Source organism: Rhinatrema bivittatum, chromosome 8 (assembly GCF_901001135.1).
Source record: "Rhinatrema bivittatum chromosome 8, aRhiBiv1.1, whole genome shotgun sequence".
In the NCBI taxonomy this organism is placed as follows: Eukaryota; Metazoa; Chordata; class Amphibia; order Gymnophiona; family Rhinatrematidae; genus Rhinatrema; species Rhinatrema bivittatum.
Genome location: NC_042622.1, coordinates 36,429,768 through 36,456,863, shown reverse-complemented (window position 1 = coordinate 36,456,863; position 27,096 = coordinate 36,429,768). Strand labels below are relative to the sequence as shown.

The window sequence follows — 27,096 nt, the reverse complement described above, 5'->3', positions numbered from 1 at the left end:
ACAGGAGGATCATTATGCAATCATACAGCAGAAAGGGAGGGAAGCTGGATTCATCTGACTTTCCTAAAGGAAATTATCAGGTAAGTAGTAACTTCTCATTTCTTAGCATCCAGTCAGATGAATCCAGAACAAGTGGGATGTACCCAAGCAACTTCCGAATAAGGCGGGGAGGAGGGGGGGGGGGGGCTGCCTGCTGTCCAGTCAAAACCACACGTGCAAAGGCTGCGTTGTCCTGGGCTTGCATATCCAGATGATAATACCCGGAAAGGTGTGTAAGGAGAACCACGTTGCAGCCCAGCAAATAGACTAGAAACAACAATCTAACTTCTGAGCTCGAGTGGAATGGGCCCGAACCCAACTAGGTAATAGCTTCCCAGCATCAATGTATGCAGTCGCGACTACTTCCTAAATCCAGTGAGTTATTGTAAGCCTGCAAAAATGGCACTGGCTAGTACCACCATGGAAGACAAACAGGCAATCCGACCTACGCAAAGGCCCAGTGACATCCAGATACTTGACAATATGCCACAACAGATGAGACTTCTACATCTCTCTCCCTGACCAGAGGTAGCAGGGAGACAGACTAGCTCAACTGAAACTCAGACACCACTTTCGGTAAAAAGAGAAATGGCTCCTGAAAAGACAAGGCCTGCAGCTCGGAATCCCTATGCACAGAACAATTTGCCACAAGGAACACTGTTGTCAAGGTCAGAAACTGCAAGGACAGAATATACAGCGATTGAAACGCAGGGCCTACCAAAAAATCCAAAACCAAATTGAAACGCCATATGGGGTACCAGAAACGCAAAGGAGAACAAAGATGTTCCACTCCTTTCAGAAAACGAACCACATCAGAATGAGATGACAAGTATCCATCATTGACTGGATCCCTGAAACAGGCAAGAGTAGTTAATTGTACCCTTAAGGAATAAAGGTCCAAGCCTTTATTCAAGTCATTCTGTAAAAGTTCCAAAATGAACAGTATTTTGACTGAACAAGGAAGAGTACCACGATCTTCACACCAGGCCTCAAATACTCTCCAAATCCGCACACAGGCCAAGGAAGTGGAGAACTCCTAGGTTTTAGAAAGGCAGAGATCACTGCCACAGAGTATCAACGTTTCAGCAAGTGAGCCCTGTCAAGGGCCATACCGTAAGACAAAATTGAGTCGGATCTTCGGAAGGACAGGCCCCTGCTGCAACAGGTTCCTGTATGCCAGAAGTCAAAGAGGTAAATCCACCAGGAGCCTCCGCAGATCTGCAAGACATGGTCTCCTGGGTCAATCTAGGGCAACCAAGAGCATTATTCCTCTGTGGCGTTCGATCCTTCGAATCAATCTGCCCAACATGAGCCATGGAGGAAAGGCATACAGCAACTTGTCTTCCAGCCACTCCTGCACTAAGGCATCAATCCCCAATGACCTCAGATTTCTTCTGTGGCTGAAGAATTGCAAAACTTATGCAGTGTGCAAAATCACTAACAGGTCCAGGAACGGGAGACCCCAGGGATCCCAAATCAGCTGAACCTCCTCAGCTGACAACGCCCACTCTCCTGGGTCCAGATTCTACCTACTGAGAAAGTTTGCTATTATGTTGTCTTAGCCTGCAATGTGCAAGGCTGAGATCATCTGGAGATGTACCTCTTCCCATTCATTAAGATGATTTCCTGCAACACTCGCTGGCTCTGTTGATTCTTTTAAGCCACAGTAATTGTCTGACATTATGCGGACCGAGCAACCCTGCAGCCTGTTGCTAAACTGTAAACATGCCAACCGGACTGCCCTTGCCTCCAGGCGATTGATGTTCCAGAGAGACTCTCTGCACTCCAGGGTCCTTGCGCCATCAGCTCCTGACAGTGAGCTTTCCAACCAAGGAGACTCACATCCATTGTGAGGACTAGCCAGCCTAGAGGGGATAGTCTTCCGTAGGTGATCCACCTGCAGCCACCACTGCAGTTGAAGCCAAATTGAATAGTCCACAGAGTCAACAGGGAATGCTGAAGAGGATGAATATGCGCCCTCACCCACAGCACCACTTCCAAGGCCACTGCATTTAAGCCTGCAGGTAAAACTATACGGTCGGGCACAGAGTATTCAACAACAGAGTTGAGCTAGCAACTTCTGGAATGGAGCGTTCGGCAGGAACACCTTGGCCTGCTTGTGTCAAACTGAAACCCCAGGTATTCCAGTGACTGAGTAGGCTAAAGACTGCTCTTGGCTATGTTCATGTTGCGTCCGTCGCTGCTCGACGCCCTCACTCTGCCCTCTTTACCTCTGTGGCAACTCCCTCCAGGTCTGATGCACAGTTAGCAGCCGCGGCGTCTTCTTGCCGTCTCTTTCCGGCGTCCCCGGACCGGCACGACGCTGCGGATCCATGTTTCTGATGATGTAGGGCGCGCACACACTCCAATTGATGTACCAGCAAGGGCGCGAATCTCGGGGGCGTCCCCCTGAGATGACATCATCCGCTTCCAATATAAAAGGTCTCAGTATTTGCTAACGAATCGAGTTAGCAAGGGGATTGCTTCGGCTTTTCTCCCAAGCTAATCTGCCTCCTCGGACTTACCAGGGGTACCCGCTCCTCGGGGGCCTCGCTCTCTTTTCTTTATTTCAGATTGTAGATAGGAACCGGTACTCGCTCGAGGGCCCATGTTCCTGAACACTCTGAAGATTCTCTACTGCCTGGAAGCTATCGCAGATACAGACATTTGTGAGTTACCATTGCTCTCAGAGCTTTCCCTGGAACCAGGTACTCGCTCCTCGAGGGCCAAACCCTTTCAAGTTACTGAGCTTCCTAAAGACCTTATGTGAGTTTTCCTTCCAGTTCTGGCTATGAACACAGCATACCCTGTCTACTCACTATCTATAGTTTCTCTACAGCTCAGCAACCCTAGGATCGCTGTTCCAGTACCTGAGGGACTTCAGCCCTGCCGGGCATATCAGCTCACCACTGCCACCTCTGGTGGTTCTACTAATCTGTCTAATAAAAGAATTATCTGTGTCTGTCTCCGTACTCAAGCCTAACTGGTGGTCCCTCTCAGGATATCCTCCTGGGAGCGCAGTCATCAGCCATCGGCCCAAGGATCCACCTATCTACATTCTTCTACAGCTGAGTGCCCTCTCCAAGCACTCCGCTGGTAACAGATTGCTACTCCTTCTCCATCAAGAGTCTTCAGCAACAGATTCATAACAGTCTGCTAACTCCTCCCTCCACAGGAGCCAAAGCATACCAGATTGCTAACTCCTCCCTTCTACAGGAGCCGATTCATAACAGTTCACCACCCGGCTGAGCTCCCGCAATGGGGAAATCACCTTGCAAATTACCAGGCACCTCTCTTCCAGCGACTTGGTGTGAATCAGCCAGTCATACAAATAAGGGTGTACTAGCAGTCCATCCTTTCTCAATTCTGCTGCAATAATTTATTTTATTTATTTTTATTTTTTCTATACTGACATTCTTGTAGAGATACAAATCATACCGGTTTACATTTAACTTCAATTTCGCCTTGAGGCGGTACAGAGAACTATGTTAGAAAATAAAAAATTAACAGGAAATGTAATACTCTGGTCTAAGTATAGACTTATAAGATCAAGGGAGATTATTTAAACATGTCAGATACTAAGCTCATCCAAAACAAGAGAACTTGAAATACTCATATAGTTAGAAGGAAGTACAGTAAAGTTGTATGGGAGGTGGGTTAAATATCCTGAAAGGCTTGGCTAAATAGCCATGTTTTTAGTCTCTTTTTGAAGACAGCAGGGCAGGATTCTCGTCTAAGGTCGTGGGGTAGCGCGTTCCAGTGGTGTGGGCCAGCTGTCACGATGGCGCGTTTCCTGATTGAGGTTTTAGCTTGGGGAGCGAATAGGGTGTCTTGGTAGGCACTCCTAATAGGTCTGGAGGAGGTATGTAGTTTTAGCGGAATGGAGGTATTGAGGACAGTGAGGTTGTGGATAACTTTATGGATTATCGAGAGTGTCTTGAATAAGATCCTGGATTTGACTGGAAGCCAGTGTAGGCTCTGAAGAGTGGGGGATGTGTGTTCCTTCTTTTTGGTATTAGTGAGGAGCCTAGCTGCAGAGTTCTGCACCATCTGAAGTGGTTTTAAAATGATGGCTGGAAGACCTAGTAGCAGAGAGTTGCAGTAGTCCAGTTTTGTCAAGATAATTGCTTGAAGTACTAGTCTGAAGTCTTTAAAATGCAGAAGTGGCTTGAGATTTACCACCATTACCATGGAACAAGTTCTAGGAGCGGTGGCCAGACCAAGGGCAGCACCCAAAACTGAAAGCAGCATCCCAGAACTGTGAACTGCAGAAACATTGATGTTCTAATTGGATGGGAATGTGGAGATATGCCTCGGACAGATCCAGTCCCAACTACATGCATTACCGAGCTCAATGTCTTCATGCGAAAAAGCTTCACTCACAGATGAAGATTGATGCCTCTGAGGTCCAAGATGGGACAAAAAGAGCACTCAGTCCTTGGCACAATGAAATAATGGAAAATCACCCTGTATTTTCTTGAGACGTGAGCATTGGGACCACAGCCCTCATACTGAGGAGCCTTGCCAATGCAGTTTCCACTGCCTGTGTTTTTTTTTGGTGGTGAGTGGCAGGGAGACACCATGAACATGTCCCGAGAAACACTGCGAAACCCCAGCGTGTATGCCTCTCAATTAACCTCCAGGACCCACTGATCCATTGTGATTTCGACCCACCTCTGATAAAAGAGATAGAGGCGTCCCCCTATCTTTTGTTCCGGGGGGGGGGGGGGGGGGGGGGTCGGCAAACCTTCATTAGGAGGCTTGGGAGGTTCCACTACCAGAGCCTACACCTGTTCTGGGTTGTCAGGGATGAAAGGATTGAGTCCCACCGAAGGGTCGAATACTCTGAAGGTCACTCCTCTACAGGGTCGAAAATGCTTGGATCCTCTAGTACGCCGTCTTATATGAAGGGAGCGCTGCACCTGCTTCTTATCCTCCGGCAAACTTCGCCCCACTTACTGGCCAGTTTCTCCAATTCACAACCAAACAAAAGTGAGCCGTTAAGGGGCAATTTGGTGAGGTTAGCCTTGGAGGTCACATCAGCGGACCAATTTCTCAACCATACTGACGCCTGGCCGCTACTATCAAAGTCACCTCTCTGGCTGAATTGCGGACCAAATCACAGCCCACCTCCATCAAAAAGGTAGCAGCTGGTTCCACAGCTGCCCTGGAGTCTACCCCCGAGTCAACCACCTCCTGGGAGAAAAGCAAAAAGAGCAAGCCACCAAGGAACAACTAGAAGCGATCTGCAAGATAATTGCCACTGCTTCAAATGCTAGCTTAAGCATAGTCTCAATCTTTTTAGTATGAGCATCCTTCAAAGCCTCTTCTCCTTACATGGGAATAGTGATCCACTTGGAGACTGCACACACAAGGGCATATCCACCTTGGGAAAAACATAAGCGCTCTCTTACCACTGGATTCAGAGGGTACAGGCCTTTCAAAATCTGACCCCCTTTGAAAATAGCCTCTGGGGCATCCCACTCAAGATCAATTAATTCTTGAATGGCCTCCATCATGTGGAAGAAACAAGAAGCTTTATGCAAGGAAACCAAAATGGGATTTCTCTTTGGCTCAGACACTGAATCTGCAATTTTCAAGGTCTGGGAAATCAGAGCTGGCAGTTTGTCTCTATGAAAGAACCACAACATAGTTCCATACGATTCTAATCCAGGGGAATTTCAGCATCCTCAAGAGAGACAGGATCGGTGTCATTATCCATGCCATCCAGATCTCCATCCAGAGGCCCTGCTGCCGCTCCAGAACGCCAGCATCTAACAAAAATCCAGGCAAGGATTTCCCCCTGCACCTCTGCTCTAGGAGCATGGGTCAGGGCAGAGGACTGCACTGAAGAAAGGACTCAAACCCTGGAAAATGTCTACCCATGGAAAAGTAGAAGCATCCAGACCAGGAAGGACCTGAGGTGCTCTCACTGAGCTACCTTACCCTGCTGAGGAACCAGTTAGGAAAGTTCCAAAATCAGGCGCACCACCTGAATCGTCTTTACCCAGAACCACATCTGGCTGGGAAGAACCAGGCTTGGTGAAATCAGAGGAAGAAAATTCACCCTGAGCCTCCAAACAGCGCTGGCACAAATCAGCGGGCATTCCTGGCTGAGATGCCCGAATATAACAAGCAGTGCAAAGAGAAAGATGTTTAGGCTTCTTAGGTACAGGCGCCATGATGGCTGACAACATGCTGAGCGGCAGCCAGAGATTTGCATCTAGTTGTTTTTGGTTTTTTTTTGATAGGCACTCAACTAGGCACCTAGAAATTTTTTGTCCAACACTTACGCACACACACCTAGGTGCTTACCTAGTCGGCCAAAAATTAAGCGCACAAAAAACAAGCACACAGTACCACTCGTGTGCACAGGTATACGCGTGGCCATTACGCATCGTTTAACATGGGCACACAGACTACAATACCCCTGGGGGAATTATGCGCAAAAAACTTTTAAATTCTGCGCATGAAAAATATACCGTATTTTTCGCACTATAAGACGCACTTAGGATTTAGAGGAGGAAAATAAGAAAAAAAAATTTCTGTCCCCATGACGGGCTCTGTACGGAGCCTCACATACATACATAGGCTCTTTCACACTCACTAGCTCTCTCCCCCTCTCAACTTACTAGCTCTCCCTCACATATACACATACCCACAGACAATCACACACTCAGACTCTCTCCCTCATACACACAGCTCTCTCACACCAATTATTTTAAACTTTCATGACTGCTCCAGAGTTCAATAATAAATAGTCAGGGCTATATTACATTGATTAGGAGAGCAATTTGCTCCTAATATTTCAACAGGTAGCCACTTAGAATTAGTGCCTGTGCTGACTATTTGCTTTTCATTAATTTCAGCTGTCAAAAATTTGTAATCAGTTCTGAAAAGCCACATTGCTTCATATGCAAGAAACATTTTATCACAAATCACTGAACCACACCAACAACCAAAAAAGCAAAGGTCTGTGTTATCTGTCCTCCATCCCGGGCAGTATACCACCCCCATGACCCTCCAATACATCCAAACAAATGAGAAGGAAATGGCCTGCACCAACCACAAACCCTGATGCCATGTATCGTCCTCCACCGGCAGAGCCCGAGCTCCCCACCGGTCCGCTGTTCCCGGGGTGCATCTCACTGCGAAGATTGGTGTGGCGCAGGTCAAACATCAGCTGTTTGAACCGCGTGGCCTCGGAGGCCCCTCCAGTTCAAAACAGCTCCCTGCCAGTCTGTTGTTCCCGGGGTGTATCCCACCGCAAAGGCCGGTGCGGCGCAGGTCAAATGCCAGCCGTCTGAACTGGAGGGGCCTCCGTAGCCCACACGATTCAAACAGCTGATGTCTGACCTGCGCCACGCCGACCCTCGCAGCGAGATGCACCCCGGGAACAGCAGACCAGCAGGGAGCTCAGGTTCCGCTGGCAGAAGATAACACATGGCATTAAAGCCCATGGTCAGCACAGGCCATCTCCCTCATCTGTCCAGACACACCAGAAAATCATGAGGGCAATATACCGCCTGGGATAGAGGACACACGACACAAACCTCCACCCTTTCAGCTCATGGCACAGTTCAGTGATTCATGACAAAATGTTTCCTGCATTTGACCTGCGCCACACCATGCTGATTGGGCTGAGTTGGGAGGAGAAGGGGGACGGCGCGTGGGAGGGAGAGACGCTACATTCGCTCCAAAAGATGCACAGACATTTTCCCCCCATTTTTGGGGGAAAAAAATGCATCTTATGGAGCGAAAAATACAGTAAATTCTGTGCACAAAAGCTTAAAATTCTGCAAACTTTATATTGGTCAAAGTAACACAATTTACATGACAGTCCTTAAGTAATTATATTTTAAATTAATACAGTAAAACATTATTACTTAAAGATGCAGAATTTTAAATATTTTGAGAATTTCCTTAGAAATTCACTGTAAAAGTGTTCCTTCCACTCGCTCTCCCTACTCCCCTGGCCACTTTGCCCTCTCAGGCCCCAATTCTTCCACCTGCCAGTATCTCTCCCCTCCATCTCTAGGCTCAACCCCTTCCACTCTTATCTCCACTCCCAGAGTTTGACCCCGTTCTCCGTACTGCCCCTCCATCACACACATGCTCCCTTTCTCTAGTGCACATAAACACACCCTCATACAGGCTCCCTCACTCTTGCATGCACACTCTCACAAGATCCCTTTCTCTCTCACACGTACACCCTCACACAGGCTACTTTGTCTGTCTCTCACACACTCCTTCACACAGGCTCTCTCTCACACACACACAATCCCTTCACACAGGCCAACATCCTCACATACACAGGATCCTTTTTCATACACACCAGCTCCCAATCTCTCACACAAATACACATTCCCTCACAATCTCCTCATATAGGCTCCCTCTCTCTGGCACCCACACTCAAACACACCCATGCTCTCTCATATACCTCCCCTGCTTACCCCTCCCTGGGCTCTCTCACACTTCTCTGCTCTCTATCCCACCCTCCTGCTCACCCCCTCCCCCCTGCTCTCTCACCCCTCATATTTCTCTCACCCCTCATCTTCCCCTCCCCCTTCCTCTCTCATACCCCCTCCCCTCCACCTTCTCACACATACACACACACACACCTCTCTACATACATTCATGCTCACCGGGGCCTTCATCTTTGCCGTGAGTTGAGTGCATCCCAAGGCACATGGGGGCCTTCATGTTCGGCGCACTGGTGGCCTTCTTCGCCGTGAACAGTGCGCTCCATTTGTGGCATGCCGGGGTCTCTGGTAATTCTGTGCAAATTCTGCGCTCCGCAGTAGCGCAAAATTCCCCCGGGACTACTACAAGGTCCCAATGTGCGCCCAAAATCTGGGCACACAATATGAATGCACAGCGAGACACACACACGCCGGACCAACTATCCTGTAGAGCGCAGCCTTAGAAAGCATGCGAAAATCAGTTGCTGCCTACCACACGGCGCACAGCAAAAAGCCTCAGAGCAGGGCCTAGCCTAAGGAGGTGGCTCAACCCGCCAGGCTGCCCACGTCCCTTGACCTCCCATGGAGTGGAACGAACATCAGACCGGCACACAGAGCACAGAAACCAGGGTAAGGAAATAGCCGTGCCATTTCACTTACAAGAAGTAAAAGCATTTTGATATGACATAATGCAAAGGAGAATAACTTTGTATACGTGAGCAATTAAGCAAATATACAGAAAGTGCAATGATCATGCTCTAAGGAACCAAGAAAGAGGAATTTTATAGTACAGTTTTGGTTAATGTGATTTCAGTTTTTGTAACCATGGTGGGTTTTAAAGAAGGAAAAAAGTACTAATGCTATATAGGCAGTGGGCCGATTCCACTGGTTTGTCTACTTGAGAGCACAGAGATGCCTGATGCATTTCTGGCCATCAGAAGTCGCACAACATATCTCTGTGTAACTAGCATGTGGATGCTGTAGTTACAAACCTCAAATAATGTCTCCCCCTTCAGACGGATTCTATGATGTATGCACCGACTGCATCAACCAGAAGTTTACACAACCACAAAGTCTTCTACAAGGCCCTTTTCAGTCTACTCCATTTAAATTTCATATTACTAATTTAGTAAAAGTTAGTCATGATTAACGAGAATGGCTTAAGAAATGCCTGGATAATAGACGCATAACAAAACCAAAAAGAACATTCAGAACGTGCAAAAAACAATGTGGGCAGCATATGCAAGGCCTCGATCAGTCACAGATGTAATACTAGGAGGTGTAGATGGTAGTTAAAGAAATAAAGGAGCTCTTCCAGATGCATGACTTGAATGAGTGACTTCTTTCCCTTCATGTATTTACTGCAGTTCCCAAGATGTATTTTTTCTGGGTTTTTTTGGGTTTTTTTACAGCCTTACATAAATGCTTTCATAAATTCAGAAACAAAATTAGAAACCAGACCACCGATAGGCCTTTTGTAAACATAACAATGACAGCCTATCGTTCAGTAGTGCAGAGTTCTAGTAGCTGAGTCAGTCCTGGGGAAAACTGGAATCTTACTAGATTTGATACCTTTCATTGGACTAATAATAAAGGCCTGTATGGTCTCAAAAGCTCATATACTGCAACATATGTATTACTAGTACTCTGAAAGGTATCAAAACATGTAAACATTCCAGCTTCTCATTAACCCGAAGAAAAGGGATAGATTTTATATTGTCATGAAAATGGAAGATTAATGAATAATATTTTATGAGATCTGAGAAGTTCCTTACTGAAACATTGCAAGAATAGAAACAAAGGATTTTAACTGATTTGTAAAAAGCTTGCATGCGTGTTCTTCTGTTAAAATACTGTATATTAGTATCTTTAGCTCATGCTAATGCTGTTTCAGTTCAACCTGGTAAATGATCTGGCAACTAATCAGTCTGATATGTATATACAGTACATGTATCTGAAGTGGTTTAGATATATTCAGAAACTAAGACTGCCAGTTAATTATTTTAAGTAAACAGCATGCTGGGACTTTAAATGTGAAAAGTAGAGCATCATTTCTGACAGAAGAGGCTGAAAGCAAATCAGATTCTGTAGTGTGATGACTAGGACCCGTAAAACATGGGCGTACATAACCTCATAGGCTGCCTCACAACTGTGTTAACCATTTCTTTCCTAATACTAGAGAGAGAGAGAGAGAGAGAGAAAAAAAGACTATTGAAGAAAAGAGAATGAACAAAAAAGATAAAAATATTAAATGTAGTTGTTGTGCACGGATAACAGGGAATATGAGAAAAATCTGATCCACATGCTTATCAGGATGCTGTCAAGTGTGCAGATCCCAACGATCTGCCATGCTCAGCAAGAGAAATGGTGAAACAAGAGACTGGGGAATGAAAAAACCTGTCGCCGTGGCTTCACAGTGTGGCAGGCAACATAGATGTGCTGCACCCCAGAACAGAGCTGCCCTGGTTACTGACTGTGTCTGACAGGAAACTCACACTTCTTTGCTCCCATCTGGATCACCAGCCAGCGTTCGATCCAAAGTCCCCCTTCTTCTAAATGTTAGCAGACAGGGAGACACATGCAGCTTCAAGATCTAAACGCAAGGTCAAACCTGATACACACAAGCAAGAGTCGTTTTCTCAAAATGCACTGTTTTCTGTGCTTTTCACTCCTGTTTTTACCAGATCCAAATTGTGACCGTGCATTACAAAATTCACTGAAAGTGTAAAAAGAGACTGTCAGCTTTGCTGCAGTCTCACAATGAAATACTGCACTTTGTACTTCTACATTAGACTCTGGAGTCTAGAGGTCTGTATCTAGAATCATGTGGCGAGACAGGTGTGTGTACTTGATTTCCCTTCATCCCTTTCGACAATTTTTACATCCTGCAGATAATACTGTCATGACTGTTTCTTGAACCATCATGCTCAACAGCAGAGCTCTGTCTCCTATTTTTTTTTTTTTTTTATGTAGAGAAGCGGTAATGCAACACTGTAAGCTAAGGATGCTGCATTTCCATTTAGATCTGCAATCGGGAAGCAAATACATAAAGATACATCAATACTGACGTGAGAATTGTAACGAGACAGATAATACTGAAGCATAAACCAACATATGTGTCTCACTTCTTCCTACTGCTTGGAAATAACAGAGGAGGACTGGTGTGTGCATAAACACAACTTCCACATAATTCAATCTTGATTTCCATTGCTCTTTCATCTACATTCATGATAATCACAGAAAAAGCTTAAAACATCCTCTTATATAATAAACTGTCCATAACAGCTATTAGGATAAAGTGCAAAAATGACTTGTATTATTTGTGATTATTCCCTTTGTGTCCAAGTGCAGTAATTACCTTTTGAGAGCTGAAAGACTGTGTCCAATGATATAAAACAAGCCTGTCCTTAGCTCCAATGCTGGAATCTGTCTGTTCATGGTTTTCCTCATCCTCTGTGGATTTTCCTGCATCATTCTCAACAGCTGAAATGGGCCACCAGCTGCAGTTGGTGGGAGTGAGATTGTTGGGAGTCGCCATGACAGCCTGAGATTGGAAGAAAGGAGGCAAGGAGAAGGCAAAGAGAGCAGGAGCAGCCGCACTAGCTAAGCATCACATGGCTACATCTAAACATCACCATTAGCAGAGACCGCAGCTCATTACTCCTGGGATATTCTGATGGGAATTTCGGAACAATTCAACATCAGACCTAGCAGAAGCTCTCGTCTTCATATGGAGAGTAAACTGTGAGCATGAATATGTAAGGTTTACCCTTCCTTTAGATTCTGAGCTGAAACATCCAGTATTTGCGTGGATTGTATGAAAGAAAAAATTAGCATATGCAGTTTCTTCTGTCCAGCTGTGAATCTTACATTTTCATGAATACTGTAGTCCAGGAAGCTTAGACTTTGATCTATTAGCTTCTTAAAAGCATTACTATACAAAAGTATAATGGCTGTCGAGTCTATAATAGCAGATGTCCATGCTGCTAAGCTCTGACCACATTTTGCCTCTTTCTGTATGCCAATGAGAGCTCAAGAAGACTGGAAGGCAGGGTAGAGAAAAAATATTTTTGCATGACTACTTTGTAAAATATTTTACTTAATGTAGTGGAATTCAGCATGGGTGAGTATCGTGGCTGCTTTCTAATATTAAAAGGATTGCAACAGGAGCACAGCTAAGCTACTACAATCTAGTTAATGCTGTCAGACTTGGTATGTATGAAACGGCTTTAGTCTGCACTGTGACAAGAAAGAATTGTAACAACTGAATGGGACGGCGCCATCTAGTGGACAGTAAGGCTAACTGCAACAGCAGTATGTGAAGGGCAGTGGAGGTGTTTCTGTGGGGACAGTGAGGCTTCTAAGGAAATAAAAACATCAAATATACTAGAGAGGTGTCAACTTGTATTCATTCATTTTTAAGACCCGCGCCATGGACGCACCGATTTTATAACGTGTGCTCGTAAACACGCACATTGCAAAATCGGCTACCTGTGCGCATGATTTAATATCGACGAGCGCGGTGTAAGGGGGGAGTGGTTTAGTAGGTGCGCGCGTCACCGCAATAGGCCCAATTCCCTCTTCTCTCCCAGTTCGCCCCTGTAAAGAAGCGGACTTCCTAAACCCCCTACCTAACCTGCCTCCCTTTTACCCTACCACCCCCGACCCCTCAAACCCCACTGACTACCCCCAGAATTTTTTGTTTTAATACTTACCCGCAGTCCAGAGCTGCAGGTTATGCAGTCGTCGGGTCCCGGCACGCGCATCTTGGTGTCATTGACTTGCTACCGCCGTCCCGGCCTGCCCAGACTCCTCCCCCGCCCCTTTTTCACCCCTCTTTCTTCATTCACGCACCAGGAGAACGTTGCATGCCACGGGCCTCTGAAAATCTGCACGGCCCGCACATGTCCCGGTCACACGTGTATCTCCTGGATTTCCTGTGCAAGCTTTTAAGATTAGCCCTTAAATATAATAAAAATAATTAAACCCGGTATTGCAGAGGTTCAGATGCAAATTTATCAACCTATAGAGTCACACAGTCCTCACTGTAATTAGTGTGATTTCAGAGTTTTATTTTGTAGCTCTTTGAGCTGCAATGGGAAATTTTTTTTTAAGGTGAGCTATTACCAGAATCATGGCTGATTTCCTGCATGAGGCATGGGCTGAACGAATGAGGATTGTAACTCTGATTGACAATACTGCAGCAGAGTAAGTGCCCCATTCGTTCAACCAGTGCCATAGAATCTTTAATGTCCTCATGCAGAAAACCAGCCATTGTTCTGATAATGTCTCATCTTTAAAAATGTCCTGTTGTAGCTCAAAGAGTTCCTTTTCCCTTTGTCTGACATTAGTACAACTGGTGCTGGATTTCCTTGCAAAGGAAGATGCTCCTTCAGTGACAGTGCATTGCAGCAACATGTTAAGGCCATGGTGATTCCCCCCAACACCGAGCTGAGAAGTTCTACTGAAACAAGGTCACAAGGAACTCCAGCACTAAGGGGTAGTGGGATTCCCCTTGAACTAACTAAAGCAAGTTATTTGGTGATGTAAAATTAAGCAAGCAAAGATAAAAGCTAGCTTTCATGTATCAAACAATGAATTCATCAGCAGCAGAGAAACATGTTCATTTCAGGTAGGGACTAAGGTCAATTGAATTCCTGAGACGCTCATTTTCTGATAATGGATTCTTGTCGTTAATGTAACTCTAATCAGCAGTTTCCATGACATGAAACTGTTACAGCTATATACTGTTTCTTTATAGAAAGTACTGACTACTACTTTAGAAATGTGACATGTTCATTATGGTAATCTAGGCTCTAGAATAGACAAGTTCCTGGAAAATTACAGCAACATAGTAAATGACGGCAAAAAAAAAAAAAAGGCCATCCAGTCTGCCAGTTACTATTCTTCCACTTTGGTTAGATAAGCATACAACACCATCAGCAATATAGCATAGTTCCTCCCAACATATCTTTTGCCCAATCCTTCAACCCTGCATATCAATCCCAGGCATGCCAAGAACCTGTCAATATACTGAGCTCCACCACCTCCACTGGTAGGCCATGATTCTTACAAGACAAATACTTAATCTAATATCCAGCTACTCTTCCATACATGAGCACCAAGCTTTCTAACAATCCAAAACCAGTAAAGCTATTGTCCAAAACATCCGGCCTCCCCATGCTCATTAAAGTAAGGGTTTTATCCATGGTCTCTCCATGCAGGTTACCCCAACCTTCTCAGAAGTCTGATGCAGCCATACTGATGCTAGGGTCATAACCTTCTACAAAATATACATGATAAAAAAACTCAAACCACTCCTTCTTCCAAACGACTTCCGACTGATTACCCAGGCACTAATTTTATCTTCACTAGACTACTGTAATTCTATCTTGGTTTACCGCAATCTACGATACGACCTTTACAGTTAATACAAAATGCAGCCGCTCGAATGTTATATAACACACCCCAGACTGATCACATTACTCCTATTCTACAACATCTGCACTGGCTCCCAATTCCATATCGTATAAAATTCTGTCTACAATACACAACTTACTTTACAACACCAATTCCATCTGGCTATGCTCATTATTAAGAATTTACAGACCTACTAGACAACTCCGTTCCCTTGACAAATGCATTCTTGAAGTACCTACAGTAAAATCCGTAGGTTTAGCATTAACCCGTAATCGAGCATTCTCTGTCGCCGGTCCAATACTGTGGAATACACTCCCAGAACATATCCGCCTGACAGCCAACCATACAGAATTTAAGAAATTGCTAAAAACTCATCTTTTCACCCATGCATACAATTTATATTAAGTTTGTCACACTACATTATGATTGTTAATTTAATTGTCTATTTTATGAATTTTAACATGCTTGTATATGAATTTATAAACTGTTTGTTAATATGTATTACTACTTGTGTATGTGCAAATATGTAAACCGCCTAGACGGATAGCCCCCTACCCATTGTGCGGAATACAAGAATTTTAAATAAATAAATAAATAACCACTGCTCCGTGCAAATCACCCCAATTTGTTCCAGGTAGTGTCTTACCACAGCTGTTAGGATCATTAACTGCTGTTCCATTCAGATTATCCTAATGCAGACATCCCATTGCTGATAGGGTTGTAACCGCGGCTCCACCCAGGTTACCCCTATTGGCTAGCTCCATGGCCTGTGGTGCCACTAGTTCATGCTTCTGCTATCCCTTCACTTTTTGAAAGTAAGAATCCTATGTTTATCCCATGCCATTTTAAAGTCTATTACAATTTTAGTGTCCTCCAGCCATTCCAGAAGGGCATTCAGCATTATTTTCAGGGATAAAATATTTCCTGATGTTGCCACCCTCAAGCCTCATTCTGGTAGGAGTTCCTGCTCCTTCTGGGTCTCTACCTAGAGAGAGAGAGAGATCATAGCTTTGCCCTCCAGGGGAATAGAAGTGGTGAAGTAGGGGAAGGGAATAGGCAAAGATGTGGAGGGGGGGGGGGGAAGAGAGGGAGGAGGTGGGGAAGGGAAAATAATGGCCTAAAGTGTAAAAAAGGTAAATAAGCAAATCAAAACATGAGAGAATAAAACAGCAAACTAAGAAAAATACAAAAATAGAGAAAACAATAGGAAAATTAGTGAAAACAGCAATAGAGCAGGATGGGATGGATTTTTCTCAGCTCCTAAGATATTTTGGCTGGCATCTTAAGATTTTGGAAACATTTTCCAGCTCTTACCATTGTGGTATGTGACCTGAGTCGGGTGTGGAGTGCTTGTCTGGTGTGCTTTGGTCTGTGTATGATGTGGTGTATCTGTCTGAGTCTCTTTCTATGTCTGAGTGTGGTGTGTCAGCCTGGATTTGTTTGTGTTGTGTCTATGCTTTTCTCTGTCTGTCTGTGGTGTGCCTGTCTTCTGTCTGAGGGTGATGTGTATGTTTTTCTGTCTAGATGTGATAGGTCTGTGTCGTTTTGTGGCGTCTGTCTCTCTGTGACTGCTTGGGTATGGAATACATATGTCAGTTTAGGGGGTCTCTTGTGTCTATCAGGGTCAGTTATCAAATCACGTTTGGGCATTATCGCGGGCATATCACAAATTTTAAAATTTTTCCCAAACAGGAGGAGTTAGGGCAGAGTAAATTAAAATGAGGGGTGCATATCATTGCGTACGATAGCGTAACGCACATTATCACAGGTTTTGATGCCGGAAATGACTACACTTTTCCTTGCATTATGCTGTGTGATATGCCCGAAACGGGATTTACACTAAAAATCACAATCCCTGTTTTGGGCAGGAAAGGGAGAGGGGAGAGGCACACGTTCGCCAACTTTTTATACCACTGTAAGAGGGACAACTAGTGACTTGGGTGAGGTTTTGATGGTGGGCTAGGTTTTGGGGGGCAGTTTTACATGCATAGTCAGAGGTAGGAACAGCAGTGTGAAGATTTGAAGTGATTTGGAGTGTTGACAGAGACACAATGACATTTGCACATTGTACTCTCGACCTATCTTGATAGCAGCAATTCACAAAGTATCTTTCTTGAAGTTCAGCCTTATTGCAAGTGTTTTGTTGTTTCATTAAAATCACTCCGTATATATTTTGGCAATGTTTTATGTTGGTATTTACACATATAAATGCATAAACACTAAAGAGAGTTTACAAGTGATGTGAATGGGGAATGATTTGACTAGGACAATTGATCAATATATGTGTGTGTTATTGTGCCAATTTTATCTTTTTAATAGTTTTGATATTCTTTGTCATTGTGAAATAAAGCTTGCAACATTAAACACCTTTCAAATAATTTAAAAAGTAGTGTTACTTGCCCTATTTTAAGGTTCTCTGACAGATATACATATATTGTTTCTGGGATAAATATATATCCCAGAAACAAACAAAATATCTTTGGACATTGCTAGATACAGCCTGATGATCAAAGAGAAGGCAATGAAGGTTTTATACCAGTAGTGCCTATTATGATGGCTGATCTATAGATATCACATGTACACTGAGGAGGGTTTTAATGTATGCACATACATAGTAACCCATCTTAGGGGGCACCAACCAATTGCATGAATGGAAGTTGGGCTATGGCTGAAAACATTTGCTCATGCCTGCTCCAGGGTATGCATATTTAGGTCTTTAAGTCTCATCTCATACAGCTTTTAGTGTAGAGCCTGCATTATTTTGCTTGCCTTTCTCTGGACCATCTCTAGCCTATCTAGGTTGATAGTCTAGTCTGCTGTGAACAAACACAGGGCTCCATAAAAAAAAAAAAAAAAAAGCCAAACTGGGCTCAAGCAACAAACTGTATTCTTCTCTCTGCCATTGGCACATTTGATTTTTGATGTGCCTAATTTTTAACTTCAAATGGACACATCCACAGGTTTGCACATGCTGAATTACAAGTACAAAAGCGCTATGATTTATTTTCTAAAAGCAATTTATGACCGACTAAGGGGATTCTTATGAAGATGTCCATTATTAGCAGTTTTCACCATTTCACCAGGAGAATGTCTGCTGCAACAGGTAGAAGCAACAGCAGTTAAGCTGCAGATAGTAGTTAGCTTTAAGGATTTTCCAACTTCCATTTTATTTCTTGCAATTTAGGGATGTGCATTCATTGGAAAGGAAGTTGTTTCATTTCATTTTGTTTTCAAAATGAAAGAAAATGAGCTCTAGCGCCGTTCTTTCGTATGGAAGAAACTGATAATGGGGCCAGCACTATTTACAATTGTTAACACCAACAGGGCAGGAGTGATTGCTACTGCCCCATGAAGAAAGATCCGGGGTAAGAAGATCCAAGGAAGGCTAGTGGAGAATTGCAGGAGGGCCCTGGAGGCATTTGTGTGTGTTTGTGGGGGGGGGGGGGGGGTAATTTACAGTGTGGATGTCGTGACATTTTTGTTTTCTTTAGTTTTTCATCTCTTTTTTTGTATTTGCCCTAACACTACCCCCACCCCCACCCCTCACCTCCCCAATTCTCCTCCTCCCAGATATATTATGTTAATCGCCTAAGATAAATCTGTTTATGTCTCGCTACTATATTGTTTTCGTTAATTTTTATCACTCTCCAGTTATCGTTTAAAATCTCTCCTGTTTTCCATCTCCCATGTTTTCGCTCCCTGTTTAATGTAACTTTACCTTTCCACTTAGTTGTTAAATTGGTTTCCCCCTGTTATATTGTAAACCGGTACGATAAGACCTCGTCTTGAGTATCGGTATAGTAAAAGAAGTTAAATAAATAATAAATAAATATTTCATTTTTTGTTTAAAAAAATTAAATGGAAAAAAGAACAAAATATGAAAGTGTGCGCACACTCCTACAATTTATCACTTTTCTTTTGAAAAGAAAAAAGAAGTAAGCTCTTTATCTCCAGGACCACTTTTGGCTGTGCAGTGGCTCATTTATTTATTTAGACATTTTATATACCATCATTCTAAATAAAGATCACAAAGGTTTACAAAACTAACATTAATACTATAAATCAACACAACAGGGATTAATATAAATATATCTGAGATATTCTACTATACATAATAATTAACAGTCTACATCATCAGGCTAGTAGTAAAGGAATCATCATTTAACAGTTTTCACATGATAGTCAGTGCTTTGTCTTAGGATACTTGCATTCTCATTAATTTATTACTCATTCTTTAATTATCTTTTGTCCTTCTTGTTACTGTAGTTCTCTGCATTCTGATGTTTTTAAGTTTGATTATATGCATTTTTGAATAGCCATGTTTTCAGCTCACGTTAAATTTCTTTCTGGTACCAAATGTAATGTCTCAGATAGAGAATTTCAAAACTTTGGGCCCGCTAGAAAAAACACACAATCTCTTACTTGTGTCAGATGTGTACATGTTTCTTTTTTCTGAATGTAAAAGTTTATTATTTATATTTTTATAATTTGGGTTGAGGAAGTTTATTTCCGCCTTTATTAATTGGTGATCTGACTAGGGCAATTTAGTGTGGGAGGTATTGATTAGACAGTTATTCTTATTGGCAAATATTAGGTCTAGAATATGTCCTGCTTTATGAGTAGTTTTAGAAACAAAATTGTGACCATCCCAATGCTTCTATTGTCTCTAAAAACATCACACAAGCTGTGTTTCTAGGTGTTCTATTTACATGTAGGTTAAAGTCTCCTACAATTATGGTAGAGTCTGGTGATGGAAATACCTTAGTTAATAATTCGATTAGAGGTGAGCAGTCTTTTTGTAGTATTCCTGGAGGACAATAGACCATTCCTATGTTTAGTATTAGAGAAATTACTTACCTGATAATTTTGTTTTCCTTAGTGCAGACAGATGGACTCAGGACCAATGGGTATAGTGTACTCCTGATAGCAGATGGGAGACTGAGTCAGATTTCAAAGCTGTCAGCCTACATATACCCGTGCAGCATGCTTAGCTCTTCAGTATTCTCCTCGAAAAGCAATTGTGGATATATGTGTGCTTTAATAACTTGATTAACTTGGTTAACTTGATTAACTAGGACTGGTTCAACTGATTTCCAAACTGGAGACCGCCAGTGCACTCAACCGGATAACATAGACACCCGGCAACCATGGGCGTCTTGAACTAGGGGTAATACCTGGCTTACCCGTGCTTGTCTTGTTCTCAGGGTTTTTCACCGGAGGTTTCTGGATTCCAGAGCAGCCGTGGGTGGGATGCTGAGTCCATCTGCCTACACTAAAGAAAACGAAACTATCAGGTAAGTAATTTCTCCATTTCCTAGCGTGCAGCAGATGGACTCAGGACCAATGGGATGTACAAAAGCTACTCCCGAACAGGGCGGGAGGCTGCCCTTGGCCCACTTAGCACTGCCCTTGCAAAGGATGTGTCCTCCTGGGCCTGGACATCCAGGCGGTAGAACCTGGAGAAAGTGTGTATGAAGGACCACGTCGCCGCCCGACAGATCTCGGCAGGAGACAGCATCTTGGTTTCCGCCCACAACACTGCCTGGGTCCTTGTAGAATGGACCTTGACTCGTAGAGGTGGAGGTTTCCCTGCCTCTACATAGGCCACCTTGATTACTTCTTTGATCCAGCGGGCTATAGTTGCCCGCGAGGCCGCTTCCTCCTGTTTCTTCCCGCTGTGAAGGACGAATAGGTGGTCCGTCTTTCACACAGATTCCGATCTTTCCAGGTACCGGACTAAGAGTCTGCTGACGTTTAGATGGCGAAGAAGGCGTGAGTCTTCCAAGTCCTTATGTTCGTCTGGAGATGGTAGCGAGATGGTTTGGTTTAGATGAAATTGAGAAACCACTTTTGGTAGGAAGGAGGGGACAGCGCGTAGATGTATGGATCCAGGTGTGAACCTGAGGAACGGTTCCCGACAGGATAGCGCTTGAAGCTCAGAGATACGTTGGGCTGAACATATTGCCACTAGGAATGCAGTCTTCAAGGACAGGAGCCGTAGTGACAGACCGCGTGTTGGTATGAAGGAAGTTCCCACGAGGAAGTCTAGTACTACATTGAGATTCCATAGGGGTACCGGCCACTTTAGGGGTGGTCGGATTTGTTTGACCCCTTTCAGGAACGGGAAACATCTGGATGGGTTGATAGGCCAGCGCGACCACCTGAACTTTGAGGGAGTTGAGAGACAACCCTTCAAGCCATCCTGCAGAAATTCCAGGTTCATGGGGATTTTGACTGTCCGCGGAAGAATTTCGTGCTCCTCACACCAGGCTTCAAATACTCTCCATATTCGTATGTAAGCTAGAGATGTGGAGAACTTGCGTGCTCGGAGCAAGGTGTCAATCACTGCCTTAAGAGTATCCTCTCTTCTTCAGGCGAGTCCTCTCAATGGCCAGACCGTAAAAGAGAATAGATTCGGGTCTTCGTGGAGAATCGGTCCTTGCTGGAGCAGGTCCATGTGGAGGAAGGCACAGAGGGTTCCCCGCAAGAAGTCTTTGTATGTCTGCGTACCATGGCCTTCCTGGCCAGTCCGGGGCCACTAGAAGTACTAATCTCCTGTGGTGTTCTATCTTGCGGATGATCCTGCCCAGTAGTGGCCATGGGGGAAAGGCATACAGCAGGTCTTCCTGTGGCCAGGTCTGGACGAGGGCGTCGATTCCCCGGGATTGCGGTTCTCGTCGGCGGCTGAAGAACTTGGGAACTTGGGCGTTGGACCGGGTTGCCAGTAGATCCATAGCTGGTGTTCCCCAGCAGTTTACTATCAACTGGAAGGCTGTGGTCGACAGTGTCCATTCCCCTGAATCTAGGCTCTCTCTGCTGAGGTAGTCCGCAGAGATGTTGTCCTTTCCCACGATGTGGGAGGCTGAGATCCCTTGCAGGTTTGTTTCCGCCCACGCCATGAGGGGGTCTTATCTCCAGGGACACCTATTGGCCCCTGGTTCCTCCCTGGCGGTTGATGTAGGCAACTGTTGTGGCATTGTCTGACATGACTCTGACAGACTCGCCCCGGAGTCTGTGTCCGAATCGTAGACAGGCTAGTCGGATTGCTCGGGCTTCCAGCCGGTTTATGTTCCATCCCGCCTCTTCTTTGTCCCACTGACCCTGGGCTCCCCACCCTCGCAGGCTCGCAACCATGGTGCGCAAGATCCAGTTCGGTGGGGATAGTCTTATTCCCTTGCTCAGGTGGTCTTCCTGTAGCCACCATTGGAGGTGTGTCTGAACCTCTGCTGGTAGCTGGAGGTACATGGAATAGTTCTAGGACGTCAGGTCCTGTCGTGACAGTAGGGAACGTTGTAGTGGGCCCATGGAACGACTTCCAGGATTGATGTCACGAGACAGGACTTGGAGGTAGTCCCATATCTTGGGGCGAGCACAGTTCAACAGTTTTCGCAGTTGGCCCATCAGTTTCCTTCTCCTTGGAGGGGGGAGGATAACCTTGTCTTGCTTAGTGTCGAAGCGGACTCCCAGGTACTCTAGCGACTGGGAGGGCTGTAGGCAGCTCTTGGCTGTGTTGACAACCCACCCGAGATTCTGCAGTAGATTCTTGACTCTGGTGGTCTCCTGTGAATTTCCTCTGGAGGTTTTGCCCTGATCAGCCAATCGGCCAGGTAAGGATCTACGAGGATTCCTTCTTTCCTCAGTGTTGCTGCCACTACCACCATGATCTTGGTGAAGGTCTGAGGGGCGGTAGCTAGTCCGAAGGGTAGCGCCCGGAACGGACAATGATGGTCCAGTATCGCAAAGCGTAGGAAGCGCTGATGATAGTGATGGACCGGGATGTAGAGAAAGGCTTCGGATAGATTCAGTGAAGTCAGGAATTCTCCCGGCTGAACTGCCCTTATGACTGAGCGTAGAGTTTCCATGCAGAAGTGTAGTACTCTCAGGTAACGATTGACGGTCTTGAGGTCCATGACGGGCCGGAACATTCCCTCCTTCTTGGGAACGATAAAATAGATGGAATGGTGACCAGTATTTTGTTAGTGCATGAGCACCAGGGTTATCGCCTTTAGGCTGAGCAGTTTTCTCAGTGTGGTTGCCACCACTGCCGTCCTCTTGGAGAGGGTGTGGCACGGTGATCTCACAAATTTGTCTGGAGGAATACTGTGGAAGTCCAGATAGTATCCCTTTCGAATGATGGTTAGGATCCACTTGTTCGACGTTATCTCGACCCATCTTTGGTAGAAGAGGGTAGAGTCTGCTCCCTATGACTTCTTCCTGTGGATGGGTCTGCTGATTCTCATTGTGGGGTATGGCCGGAGCCTGTACCTGAGCCTGCTCCCCTCTTATTGTGTCTGTTCCGAAAGGACTGAGACCTGCCTGTGGGGTGATGTGCTTGGTAGTATGTGTTCTTGTATGGTCTAAAGCGCTGTGCTCTTCTGCCCTTAGTTCTTCAGGGAGAGAAGCGCTGGTTTCTTTGTTCCTGTCCTCTGGTAGGCGAGGTACTGGAGATTCACCCCATTTGTTGGCTAACTTCTCCAATTCACTTCTGAACAAGAGGGACCCTTTAAAAGGCATTCTTGTGAAGTTCACTTTGGAGGTTGCGTCGGCCGACCAATTTCGGAGCTATAGTTGTCTTCTGGCTGCAACTATGGAGGAGACGCCCCTGGCTGAGGTGCGCACTAGGTCTGAGGTCGTATCCGTGAGGAAGGATATCGCCAGTTCTAATGTTTCAGCGGACGTGTTTGCGTCTCTGGAGAGAAGCAAGCAGGCAAGTGTTACTACGGCACAGCAGGACACGATTTGCAGGGTCATTGCTGCTACATCAAAGGACTGTTTGAGGATGGCTTCCTGACGTCTGTCCTGGGCATCCTTGAGTGCCGCTCCTCCTTTGATTGGGATGGTTGTGCGCTTAGAGATGGTGCCCACTTTTGGGAACCATAGGAGTTCCTTGGCCATGGGTTCCAGGGGGTATAGGACTTCTAAGGCCGGTCCTCCTTTGAAGCTGGCCTCCGGGGCACTCCATTCCAGGTCAGTTAGTTGCTGTATGGCTTGCAACATTGGAAAATAGCATGAGGCCCGACGGAGGGACACCAGGACAGGGTTCGTCTTTGGCTCCGCTGTGGTACCCGTGCCTGGAATGGCCAGTGTCTTCAGGGTCAGAGACATGAGATCCGGTAACTCGTCTTTGGAGAAGAATCGCAGCATGGTTCGGTATGGTTCCATCCCTGGGGGGGATTTCCCCTTCCTCCAGGGAGTCAGTCTCTTCCCCCAAGGTGTCTGTATAGCCTGTTAGGGAGGCTCTTGCCTAGGTGGAACACGCCTCGAGCGGTCCGAGAGGTGCTTGTGCTTTTGGTGAAGACTGGAACTGTGTCGCCAGCAATACAGATTGCGCCTAGACGAAGGTTTGTAGTCCTTTGAAGAATTCCACCCAGGAAAAGGTCCCTGGATCCATATTGAATCCCGGTGGGTTTATGGTGGAAGCCCCCCAAGGTGCCTTCCTGTGTAGGCGCCGAGTCGGAGATACCGAGGTCTGGGGTACTATCGTTCGTGGATCCGGAACCCTCCACTGGCAGTGGGGGCCTTGGTTAGGTTCCCTGAGCGTCTTTGCACTGCTGGCATAGTGCGGAGTCCACTTCAGGTTGCACAGCTCTCAGGTGGCAGGCTGGGCAGAGGGCTTGTCCCTTGATCTTCTTGGCCGGCGGTGCCATGACATGTGCACATGGAGTGATTCAAAACTCGCTTGTGTGTGTTCGTATGCGCGCCGGGAGGCTTAGTTGTGCGCTCCGGGTGCGCCGAAGATGTGCGTATGGGATGCGCGCACAGGCTACCACTTTGTGCGCCTGGGCGAGATGTGCGCACCACTGTGCGCACGGGCCTATTTGTGTGCTTGGATCATTTATGCGGGTTGCTTTGCGCCCAGCACCGTAGTGCGTTTCGCTATGCGCACAGCAGAGATGTGTGCACCGCTGAGCGCACAAGTCGGTTGTGCACCCAGTTCGCCGCTGTGCGCGCAGCTCAGTTGTGCGGACAATACGGCAGTCAAGGAGGGGAAATGGCGCCAAAGACCATGCGGGCAAGATGGCGACCCCCACCCGGAGGATCTCCATGTGTGTGGACCCTCGCACCAGATCGTGGTCTAGCTCAGACTGAGCTGCTCAACCCGATTTAACAGATGCCGGAAGGGCAATTCGAGCCTCAGAGACTTAAAAGGTTTCTACCTTACCTGGTCTCGGCGTTTCCAGGTCTCGTGCCAGGCGGTCTCCAGCTGCGGGGGGGAGAGGGAAATACCTTCATCGCTGCGCTTGATTCAACACCCGCTGCCTCTAAGCCACCCTGGGAGCCGGCTACCGGACCGAGGCTTACCTCTGAGGGATCTCGGAAATCACCTCAGGATTCTCGACTGGGGGAGGAACCCTTAGGTATCACCGCAGGAGAGCGGGGCTTGTACAGTATTCTTGAGGTAAATTTTCTTTCTTCTTTGTTTTAGAATTGCTAACACTATTCTAGTGTGTGGATGTGTCCCTATCTGCTTTAGGAGACGGAGAAATACTGAAGAGCTAAGCATGCTGCACGGGTATATGTAGGCTGACGTCAGCTTTGAAATCTGACTCCATCTCCCATCTGCTATCAGGAGTACACTATACCCATTGGTCCTGAGTCCATCTGATACACGCTAGGAAAAGATGATTTTGGAATTGCCACCTCGTAGGGAGGGTGAATCTCTATTTTGTAAGGTTCTAGCTTAAGCTTTTCACTAATTATTAATTATCCCCATCTTTTCATTTAGGTCTAGGAAATGTCATAATTGGGATGTGAAATTTGGTTTAGGAGCACATTTTGTCATTCAGCCAGGTTTCAGAAATGCAAAAAAAAAAAGCAGGATTTAAATCCTCTAACGGGTCATTTATCAGAGGGATTTTTTTTTTTTTTTTTAATAGAGACTGAACATTTAATAAGAGTAATGTAAACATAAAGCAGGAAGAGATAATGGAAGGGTTGTTACTTATTATGGGGAGGACCAAGTCTTGAGATACTTCTTTGCTTTTTTCTTGGGATGTTCCTTAACTCTCCATATATGCCCCATCCTTGAATAGATTCCATGAAGTGAGTCTGATCCATGACTATAACAGGATGACCAGAGCGCAATAGAAAATGACTAGAATGACTCTCTAAGTGAAGACACCAACAGGTTAACCAGTAGCAATTTTCAAAATCCATTTACCCATATTAAGTGCACTTAATATGGGTCAAACTTATTGACGATTCATTTTTATAGCAATTTTCAAAAATCCAATTATAAGGATAAAGTGCATTTGCATGTGCAAAACCCAGTTTTAAGCTTGTAAATGCTTTTGAAAATCAAGCCCTATGCTTTTACATCTGGAATTCTAACAAATATTTTCTGGACAGTCTTGTAGAAAGCTTTTGATACTGAAGATTCCAACAGATACTTAGAAAACAGTGACCTCCAAATGAAGTGTTAAAAATGTCCAGTACCGCCTGCCAAAAACACTCATGAATGGCCTAATTTTCAAAAGTATTTGGCTCCATTTCATTATAAATAAATAAATCTCCTCTTGATGGGAGATGGCATTGCTCTCTCTAAATCTATATATTAACTTCTTTGGGATCAGTGCATAGATAAATAATTTTATCATGTTTCATGTTTTTCAACCATAACTAATGAATGAAACCATTTAATAGGCCCCTTCACTTTCAAATTGGTTTCCAGAGTAAATGATTCATCTCTTTATCAACCCTACCTTTCACTACTACTGGAACTTTTCTGGCAGAATGCCTTTAAGGAGGGTACGTTTTATAAAGTTCAGTTGCACGTATATCAATTTACCCAACCCAGAAAATGCATTTTAATACCCTCCTCTTTTTTCCGGGTTGCTCATTACACGTATCCTCTTTAACATTCTCAAAGCTTGACATGTGTTCAGTCTCAAAATAGACACCTTCTTTCCTGGCACCACTACATATTTGCAGTATGACTTTTCCCCTTGAGAACAGGTATCATTCTGATACTATGAGGAGAAGGAAAGGTGAAAAAAAACCCACTATTGGGAAGGAAGGAGATATGAGACATATTTGAACAAAGATCTAAACCCGATTAAACATTCTCTTCATCAGCCATGTGGGAGAGAAACTCAAACACGTGTCTAAACCCACAGGGAAAGAAATTTGAGAAAATTGATTTTACCATCTTGGAATTTAATTACATTCTAAGTCA

The 27,096-nt window shown here is 45.1% G+C and overlaps 1 protein-coding gene across 2 annotated transcripts in view; it reads right to left on the bottom strand.

Annotated features, from left to right (window-relative positions):
- Positions 1-27,096, bottom strand: part of GDAP1L1 (ganglioside induced differentiation associated protein 1 like 1) — a 175,534-nt gene that overhangs the window by 130,846 nt on the left and 17,592 nt on the right. Inside the window, exon 1 of one of the 2 annotated variants that reach the window (XM_029611673.1) lies at positions 11,860-12,054. The exons of the other annotated variant lie outside the window; for it this stretch is intronic. Coding sequence (XP_029467533.1) covers positions 11,860-12,039 — 180 coding nt within the window. The 5' untranslated portion in view covers positions 12,040-12,054. Of the gene's footprint in view, positions 1-11,859; positions 12,055-27,096 lie in introns of those variants that run through there. 2 annotated transcript variants of the gene reach the window in all.